The sequence below is a fragment of the Entamoeba nuttalli genome (assembly GCF_000257125.1).
Source record: "Entamoeba nuttalli P19 unplaced genomic scaffold asmbl_4004, whole genome shotgun sequence".
NCBI lineage: Eukaryota > Evosea > Mastigamoebida > Endamoebidae > Entamoeba > Entamoeba nuttalli.
Window position 1 is genome coordinate 3,850 of NW_008576490.1, and position 10,168 is coordinate 14,017.

Here is a 10,168-nt window from a genome sequence, read left to right on the forward strand (position 1 = left end):
AAAAAGAATCTTCTCATATGGGATATGATGGAAAAAATTCCCTGATTGAAATAGAGATATGAAGAGATTGAAGTAATTATTATTTCTCAATATGAATAAAACCCTATTTGTAGATAAAGTAATGATAGAGAGTTTTTTCATATGGAAATGTCAATTTGTTTTTTTCAAGAAAAAAGGATAATGTTTTTCATTTTAGTGAATGAAATAATTGAATAAATTTTTATTTGAAAGGAAGTGAATTAAAGTAAAGTAAAATCGAACAAAGGGACGTTTGTGGGTTGGGGTTTTATTTGTTGCTGAGAAATAGAAGTATTAATACTATCAGATATGAATGTCCCAGAGCCAGACTCATTTATTGAACTTTTTGATAGAGGACAATTTGGTGTTGATGGAGGTGTTGATATGTGCTGACCAAAATCAAACAATTCGTTATTAAGATTTTTATCGTTGGATTGGTCAGGAGTATTATTAGATTCTTCTAGTTTCTTTTCTTTTATGACAAGGTCTTCGTTTTCCAATTCGTCTGTTGAAGTGCTAACTAAATCAAAAGCAATTGTTGGTTGGGTTGAATGAGATTTTGCATTGGAAAAATCAAACAACTTAATTGACTTAGTATCAGTATTGTCATATCTTGGTGTAATTGAAGGGGTAGCATGTTGGGAATTTGATGGTGGTGTTGAAGCTACATTTTTTGATGATTTTGATTTTTGGGATAATATTTGTGATATATTGCCTAGTGCTGTACGATATTTTTTACTTAACAGTTGTTGATATTCTTCAGTGGTTCTATGTTTTGGTTGAGAATTTGATTCAATACATAATGTACAAATCATACGATTTACATCCCCTTTGATGTCACCAAGCATAATCCTAAAGCAAGACAAACACCGATAACAACAACAGTGGCATGGTAATGATCCTAACATACAACAAGGTGATTGTGAAAGGATAGTGCTATGACAATTAACACATTTGGTGTTGTAATAGCCATAACTTGATGGTGTTTCAAAAATAGGATTAGAGTTATAAGGAATGAGTAATGGACATAACTTTCTTATATTTTTTCCTTCAATAACTTGTTTTTCTCTTTCAGAGAAATACATGTCTGCCATTTGACTATTAAGGAATTCAAGAAAGAATGTCCTTCCTGTTTTGTCTGGGTTTGTTTTTGGATTAGTAAGATCAAAACCTTTCACTTTTTGGAGAGTTTTTTGGTTAACTTTTTCACGATATGTTGAGACATAAAAACCAAAGGAATATCTATAAAAGTCTAAGAGTAGAGATGAAATGGCAGAATCTGATGATTGTAATAGAACAGACTTTTTTTCAGTTTCCATACTTTTTTGTAACTTGTTTAATTGAGACCTTAATTGAACAGAACGGTCACTTGTTAATAAGAGTGGATGAGAAGGAAAAGAAAGAAATGTTGATGTATCTAAATTAAAAACATAAACATCATTAATTTCAACTTCTTCAACCATTTGAAGAAAAGTAGAATAGGTACAACCAATAATGAATGGCATTGGAGCAAATGCTAAAGACAACATATCAGGAGGAAGAATTGGAATAAGAACATGCTAGAAAAGATAAGAGTTAAAGAACAGTTATGAAAACTCTAAAACAAACCTGCCAAGTGAATGGATAAATAAGTCTTGAGAAGGTATGAACTGAAGAACTAAGTAACTGTAAAGACTCAGAAATAAAAATAAATTTCCTCTCCAGAAGAAGATGAGATAACATATCTACAAATAATGAAGCACCAAACATATTTAAAAATAAAGATGGAGTAATAAAATTAGGTTCAAATAAAGTGTCTTCTATACGTTTAATTGTGTATGTGAATTTTTTAGAATTTGGTATGTCATTAGTAATTGTCTGATTGATTTCAGGGAATTGTTTATTGAATAGATCAAGGAAAATATCATTTAAATACTTTGAATTAATGTTTTGACTAAGAAAGTCTAAGATATTACTAAACAACGTGAAAGAAGGATGTGATGAAATGATACAAAAACAATAAGACCGTTGATACACTTCTCTTTTACAATGACAATATCTCCTCCTCCCATCAAGTTCTGTTAATGTAAATGTAAATTTATCTTCTTTTTTAGATGAACTGCTGAGATCATGATCAGGAAATGTGAACGTACAAAGAGTTTTATCCAAAATCGTGTTGTCTGGTATTCTATTAGTTATATTAAACACACCTTCATTTCCATCAAATGAGAGTAAGTCATTTATTCTTATCAATACAATTTCATCAACTAGCATTCCATGTCTAAAAGGTAAACCAGTTTTTTCAGTCATTATCTATCTACAACAGATTTTATGTTTTCAAGTTTCTATACTTTTACAAAAATTCTTTTCATTTTTTACCATAAAATATTGTTATAAATAACTATATTAATAAAAAGACTAAACAAAAAAAAAACTTTAAAACAAACCAAAAAACAAAAAAAGGATTGAATGAGCATAAAAATTACAAAACGAGTGTTATACGGAAATGAATCAACACCATTGAAGAAGACTGTTTCTAACAATACTCACAACTGGACATTATTTATTCGACCATTCAATGAAGAAGATATAGAGTTATTTAATGTTATTGACTCAGTAACGTTTCATCTTCATGAATCATTCCAAAACCCACATCGACGTTTGTTTTTACTGTGTATGAGAAAATTAAAATATAACAATTTTTAGGGATTTCACAACCACCATATGAAATTACTGAACAAGGATGGGGTGAGTTTGAGGCTGTAATTGAAATTTCTTTCAAGTACAATTTAGGACAAATAACATTCAAACATTTTATTATTGTTTGTTTTATTTTCATTATTAATATAACATATTGTTGACATGTAGTTGTTTAACCAAGATAAAACAAAGAAGAGTGCTATTTCTCATGTGTGTTATGACCAATTTATATTCATCAATCCAAATGAAAGTGCTGTAAAAGCATTATCAACCAAACCAATTCCACCACCCAATTGGAAACAAACTCCAAAAGGAAACAATTTATTTAGTGATGAAAAAGAGGCACTCAAACGAGTTCAAACTAAATTGAATTCAACATTAGAAAAACTAGAAAAAGAGTATCATCAACAACTAAGTTCTTGTAGTGAACAATTAATTACAAAATAATTTATGTTTATTGGTCTAACTTTCATATGTATTAATGTTTTTTTCTTTTTAGTTAAATTAAAGTACTTAGAATAAAAGAAAAGGTCAATTTTTTTGAACAGATTTTTTTTTGTTTAAGAAAGAAAAAAAAATTAAAAAGAACTTAAAAAAATGAACATGTACTCACAACACTCATCATTTAGGTCTTCATCACCTGAAAACCATGAGCCATCTACCACAAACACATACGATTTATCATTTCATCCTGTTCATTTACAAAATTCATTTATTTCTCAACAGCGATATTCTCAAAGAATGGGATCTTTATATAAACGAAACCATCCATCAACTCCATTATTTTATAAATTGTCAAAGTCTGTACCTTCTCAAGATATTATAAGTCATAATGGGGTTTGTGTTGGTAATGATAATGAACTACCAATTGTTGCTATATTTCCTTGTGATTCAGCATCATTTATAACTGCATTCCCTGATGCTCAAGAAGTTCATCCAAATGGTCCAGTTAGAGGAATACCAATTCGTTGTGGAAGTATATGGAAAAAGGTAGAGAGATTAGATGAGTTAATGGAGCTTTCTAAGCCAAGAGATATTAATGATGCTGATTGGTGTAGATATGTTCATTTGTTTTGTATTTATTGTGGAAAAAGATATACCTCATTGTGGAGTCTTGAAAATGACTGTGGTGGTCATGACCATTCAAAAGAAGATGGAAGATGGAAAGAAATTGATATTAGTAATATTGAGAGAGCAAAAAAGGGATTTGATCAAATGAAATGTGTTGATGAAATAATGAATTCAGTAACAGAAGACAATACATTTGAAATAAATGAAAAAATAACAAAAGAACCAAATAAAGAAGGAGTTGTTGATTTCAACCAATTTTTAAATAATAATCCTGATGTACTAACAAAAACATTTGAATGTAAATTGTGTCATCAACAATTTACTGGACAAGACCGATTAAATCATTTTATGAAAGACCATCATGAAATTTATGATGATATTGTTGGTGTATTTTGGAAAAGAAATTTAAATGAAAAAGAGGATTGGCATTCATCTTTTTATCAAGACCGTCGGGAGAGAAGACGTAGTCCAAGAAGAGGATTTGAAAATAGAATAGAAAGAAGATGTGAAGGAAATGAGGGGTTGTTAGATGATATTAAAGCACCTCCAGCATCTTATTTAAGTTTTTTAGAAAAATTGAATTGATTGATTTAATATGAATTGTGTTTTTAAATATTTTTTTCAATAAATAAAGAGAATAAAAAGGGGAGAAAAAGAGTGTTATGTATTATTTTATAAATTTAAAATTAAAAAAATAAATTATTAAAGAACTTAAAAAAAAACACTTCATTATTAACAAGATGTCTGGAACATACGGTTTGTAGTTATTTTTTATGTTCTTGAAGATGAAAGAATGACTTTGTTAATCAAATAGAAAAACTTCCACCACGCACTGCTGAACGTAAAAAGGAAATTCAAGAGAAAAGACAAGTAAGTCAATTAAAACGAAGATTAAGAAAAACACGTCAAGGAGATAGAAACCAAAGAAGGCATTTATCTGACCGTATGAAACCACGTAGAAATAACCAATTTAATAAAGTTGATGATTTAAAAAGAAGACTAGATCGTTTAGATAGACTAGAGAGACTTCAAAGATTGGCATTGTTAGATGATATGGTTCAAAAAGAACGTGCTTTTGATCAACAAAGAAGAATTAGAAATGAAAGAAGATTCAGAGAAGATCCTCTTATTGAGGATTTATTAGCTCTACGACGTTACAGACAAAGAGCCTTTGAAAGAAGGAGACTTCCCTCCTCTCTTGCCCACAGTTCACGAAGACTTCTATCAAGAAGATTATTAGACTTGTACTGAGAAAAAAGTTTCATTGATTGCTTTTATTCAAATTTGTTTTTAATTTTTTCATTTAACCAGGTTATATTTTTTTTTCATAAATGAAAGAAATAATATAGCTTTGTTAAGATAATTGTATAACTGGTATTGTTCTGAACACTTTTATATTAACAATACCATTTAATGTCAATAGAGCTAAATTAATCTTATCAGGAATATAAAAGAACAAAGAATGGATTTTTGGATTAATTTATTTTGCAGTTATTCTAAAGTTCATTAATCATTCTGTAGTTGAAAATATCTATTTAAAAATTAACCAATGTATTTGTATTTGTTAGAAATCATAGCAAACATAATACTGATAGTTGTTTTATTGTTTAACTTGTTTCATAATGAAATTTTTATAAATCATTAAAACTATTTTTGATAAAAGAAGTATTGAAGTATAATTTCATTTTAATATTGACAACAAAGATTGTAACGTGCTGTTAGTAAATAAGAAAATTCATTAACAATGAAACTAGTTGTTTCTAATATATAGAATGAATGCAAATCCACTTTTAACAAAAATAAATAAAAGGGTATTAGTTATGATACCTATTCTTAGACAAACTTTTAAACCATTCAAGCCAAATTAAACAACCACCATAATATTTCAAATAATACATCTGTTTAAAGAAGAATTTAAAGTGTTGTAGTTATATTAGATTTATTTTAGTGTATTGTTTCAGATAAGATTTAGAGAAAGAGCCAACATCCAATATCCTTTCTTCTCATTAACTACTAATGAACATTAGTGTTAATAGAATATTTGATGTACTGAAAACAGATTAAATAATTTTTAGAATAACAACATCAACTAATTGGTCTTTAAATAAATAAATTTCGAAGAAAAGAAAATTACAAAAGGAAGAATATATCATTTGAATTTTCATAGAAACACGCAGCATTAAGATTGACATGTTAGGATTATAATATTATAACACTGAACTAACTTTTTTAAAATAGTAGAAAAAATCAAAAGAGCTAGTTCTAAAAATATATATGTGATATAAACTTACAATATTTAAAAATAAAATGGCGAATGAATGATAAAAACAAAAAAATAGAAACTTCATTATTCGAATAAAAATCCTTCCTTAAAAAAATATAACGAAAAAAATAGTTATGACTGACACTGAATAGTTAAAATAAAATCGGATTTTACTTCTAAATATTATAACTATTCTTTTATTGAAACGAAGTTCAGATTATTTTTATGTTATTATATCCAAATATATAAAAAGAAAGAATATTGGAACTAAACTTCATCTAAAAAAATAAAAAAGTACTAATATGGGACATCATACTTGTATTGTTTCTTCAATAAGTCCAATTAAAACACTATCAGCACCATTATTTTATAACCTTCAAATATATGAAATTCAAGAAATGGAAATTGAAGATGAAATATTAGATATATTGTGTAATCATGAAAGATACTCTGATGATGGGGATAGTTCAATTCTATCCGATCCAGAAGTCGTTGTTGAACGTTCACATAATCCAGGATTATGTTTATGATAAATTCTTAATAATGAAAATATAATTTATATTTAGCATGAAATAATAATAATAATAATTTATCTGTGTTTTTATTTGTATTTTAATTTCATTTTGAATTAACTACTTTTCTTGATAAAGTTATTTTTCGTATAATTATTGTTCTTCTTTCCTCAAATACTGAATGATGTTTTTAACTTCCTTTTTGTTCGACTTGAAAAGTATTTTAAAAATATAAAACATTTTTTTTATTTTTATTAATAAATTTTTGTTTTATATTACACAATAAAAAAGAATTATAAAAATAATAAAACGAAACTAATAAAAAAACCCTATTTCTACAAAAAAAAATAAAAAAGAAAGAAAAAAAATAAAAAGAAAGAAAAAAAATAGTAATTATTTGAAATGGGAAAAGAGGGAAAAGCTGGCAAAGAACGTTTAGATAAGTATTATCACTTAGCTAAACAATATGGTTATAGAGCTAGAAGTGCATTTAAACTTGTTCAAATGAATAAAAGATATGACTTTCTAAGTTCAGCACATATCTTAATTGATTTATGTGCAGCCCCTGGAGGGTGGTGTCAAGTAGCAACCAAAGAAATGCCAGTGGAATCCAAAATTTTTGGAGTAGATTTAGAGCCAATATTACCAATTCCAAGATGTACAACATATGTAGGGGATATTACAACTGGAATGTGTTTTGCTGAAATGAAAAAATTAATGAAAGGAGAACATGCCGATGTAGTGTTACATGATGGTTCACCAAACATGGGAAAATCTTGGATTCAAGATGCATACACTCAATCAGAATTATGTATTGCAGCATTAAAGTTTGCAGTAACATTTTTAAAAAAAGGAGGATGGTTTATATCAAAAGTCTTTAGGTCACAAGATTATTATGCTATTCTTTTTGTTTTTGAAAAATTCTTTAAGTCTGTTATTGCAACTAAACCTCCTGCATCTCGTAATACATCTGCTGAAGTTTATTTAGTTTGTAAAGATTTCTTAGCACCTTCTAAGTATGACCCTAATTTACTCGATCCAAAATTTGTTTTTGCTAAAGAAGAAGAAACCCAAGTACCTGATTTATTTAGTACTAAACGTCCTAAGCCTCAAGGTTATGATACTTCAAAAGCATTAGTTTATAATGTTGGTAATGCAAAAGAATTCTTACAAGCAGAAGACCCAAAAGCATGGTTAGCTACACACACTGCTATTCAATTTGATGAAGGACTACCTGTTACAGAAGATATTAAAGGATATGGGAGCGACATTAGAATGCTTGGGTCAGCTGAATTAAAGTTATTATTAAAATGGAGAGATATCATTGTCAAAAAAATCAAGAAAGAACAAGAAGAAGCAGATAAAATTAAAGCCGAAGAAGAAAAAATGAAAATTGAGGATAAGATATTAACTGAACAAGAAGAGCTCCAAAAGGAACTAGAAAGAGAGGAAGAAGAAGAAAGAGAAGAGGAAATAGCTAAAAATAAGAAAACAGCAAAACAAAAACGTGCAGAAGAAAAAAAGAAAAGAAAAGAGCAAAGAATTAAAGAGGGTGGAATGGATATCGCCAATTCAAGTGGATATGATGAGGTTGATCAACTATTTAGTATTGACGATTTAAAGAATCAACAAGATTTAGATAACTTCTTTAATATGACTAATCCTGTAGAATTAGAAGAGGAAGAAGAGCAAAGAAAAAAAGAAGAAGAAGAAAACGAAAAAAGAGCTGAGCAAGAAAGACTAGAACAAATGACATATGACCAACGCTTAGATGAACAATTCGAACGGGAGTATAAAGAATTCCTTGAGAGAAGAGGAAAAGTTAAGGTATTGGCTAAAGTTGGTGAAATGAAACGGAGTGTGATGGTTCAATCGAGCCTTAATGATGGAGACATTATCCGTCAAGCTGATCAAAAGCCAAGAGAAGAAGTTATTGAAGAGATTGATGATGTTGTACATCAAAAAGGAATATTATCTTCTGAAGGAAAAAACAATAAAGAAGATTTATGGTGGAGCAGAAATGGAATGGATGATATTTCTGTTCAAATGGGTATTTTAGAAGAGGTTTTAAAGAAAGACCAGGCTAAAGAAGAACAGTTAAAAGGAGAAGTGAAAAATGAGATTGATGATAAATATGAAGAAGAGGTTCAGGGAGAAGATCAGGTTATAAAAGAAGATAGTGATAAAGAAGAGAATGAAGTAGTTGTATCTGAGGATGGAGAAAGTGATGAATATGAAGAGACTGAAGATAGCAATAAGGATAATGAATCAAGTGAAGAGGATGATGAACTAAATTGGGGTCCTCATATGGGAAAAGAAAAACTTAGTCAAGCATTAATTGTTGCAGGAAGAATAGTAAAAGATCCCAAACAAAAGAAACGGTTATTAGAACAACATATTTCAAGATGGACATTACCAGAAGACGAAGACACACCAGCTTGGTTTAGGCATGAAGAAGAAGAACATAATAAATTAACATTACCAGAAACTAAAGAAGAAGTAGCTGCAATGAGAAGGAGATTAAGAGAAATTGATTCTGCTCCAATAAAGAAGGCATGGGAAGCAGAGGCTAGAAAGAAAAAGAAGTTACAAACAAGGATGAGAGCCCTTGAGCAACAAGCATCAAAAATTGAGGGAGATGGTGAAATGAATTCAAAAGAGCAGTTAAGAATTCTTACCAAAAAAGCAAAAAAACTTAACAAAAAATTCTCTACCCATGAAGGTGTTAGGTTTGTTAGTTCTAAGACAGGTAAGACAGTAGGAGGATCATCAGGAAGAATGAAATTAGTTGATCCAAGAATGAAAAAAGAATTAAGGGCTAAGAAACGAATTGAAAAAGGAAAAGCTAAGAAAGGAGGAAAAGGAAAGAAAAGTTTTGCTAAAAGAAGATAAAGACTAACAACAAATATTTAATTTTGATTGATTTTTTTTGGAATTACAATGAACTGAGACATGTTTTATTTATTGGTAATGAGAATGCCTAGAAGAGGAAACGGATGAAACAGAATCTAACCAGAAAGATAATCCATTATTATTTTCTGTAAAATGGCGACGTAAGTTTTTTTTTGTTAACGCCATTTTTACAGTAATTTGAATATTGGGAAATTCTTCAAATTCTTGAATAGGTAAATGAGGTGGATATTCTTTAAATGATTTGTTCATTTAAAAAGTAACAAATAAATAAATTCAATTTTTAAGATTACTTTCCTAAGGGTATCAGAATGAAAGACTATTGAAAAGATTCAATCTCATTGAAAAGCCTATAACAAGGAATAGATATTTATACTAGACATAATATTTTGTTGTAAAAAATGTTATTTTTATTAGACTTTGTATTTTATTTATTCAAGGTTAGGGTGTTTAAAGATTTAAATTCAGAAACTTATACACAACGTTAAAATAAATCAAATAATTGAGTCATCAATTATTATTTGGTTATGATGTTGTTTTGATGAAACAATACCAATTCAATACTGATGGTTATTATTTATTAATATTTGTTATAATGATTGTTCATGAAGTATTTATTATGAAAGAGTATTATTTATTTATCAATTATTCATGTATATTTATTAATAATAATTTTGAATTGAATATATTGGTATTATTAAGACAAAGTGATAAG

At 28.4% G+C, this 10,168-nt stretch overlaps 4 protein-coding genes across 4 annotated transcripts; 3 read left to right on the top strand and 1 right to left on the bottom strand.

Annotated features, from left to right (window-relative positions):
* Positions 1-239: 239 nt before the first annotated feature.
* On the bottom strand, positions 240-2,307 carry ENU1_089260 (DENN (AEX-3) domain containing protein; the record flags this gene model as incomplete). Its single annotated transcript, XM_008858967.1, has 2 exons — positions 240-1,577; positions 1,669-2,307. 2 exons carry the CDS (start codon positions 2,305-2,307, stop codon positions 240-242), a joined length of 1,977 nt encoding a protein of 658 aa, XP_008857189.1.
* Positions 2,308-3,300: 993 nt separating this feature from the next.
* ENU1_089270 (hypothetical protein) lies at positions 3,301-4,353 on the top strand (the record flags this gene model as incomplete). The annotated part of the gene is made up of 1 exon (XM_008858968.1): positions 3,301-4,353. The coding sequence occupies one exon, from the start codon at positions 3,301-3,303 to the stop codon at positions 4,351-4,353; it is 1,053 nt and encodes a 350-aa protein (XP_008857190.1).
* Positions 4,354-4,508: 155 nt separating this feature from the next.
* ENU1_089280 (hypothetical protein) lies at positions 4,509-5,019 on the top strand (the record flags this gene model as incomplete). Its single annotated transcript, XM_008858969.1, has 2 exons — positions 4,509-4,524; positions 4,583-5,019. 2 exons carry the CDS (start codon positions 4,509-4,511, stop codon positions 5,017-5,019), a joined length of 453 nt encoding a protein of 150 aa, XP_008857191.1.
* A 1,926-nt stretch (positions 5,020-6,945) lies between these two features.
* ENU1_089290 (ribosomal RNA large subunit methyltransferase J protein) lies at positions 6,946-9,435 on the top strand (the record flags this gene model as incomplete). Its single annotated transcript, XM_008858970.1, has 1 exon — positions 6,946-9,435. The coding sequence occupies one exon, from the start codon at positions 6,946-6,948 to the stop codon at positions 9,433-9,435; it is 2,490 nt and encodes an 829-aa protein (XP_008857192.1).
* Between the last annotated feature and the right edge of the window lie 733 nt (positions 9,436-10,168).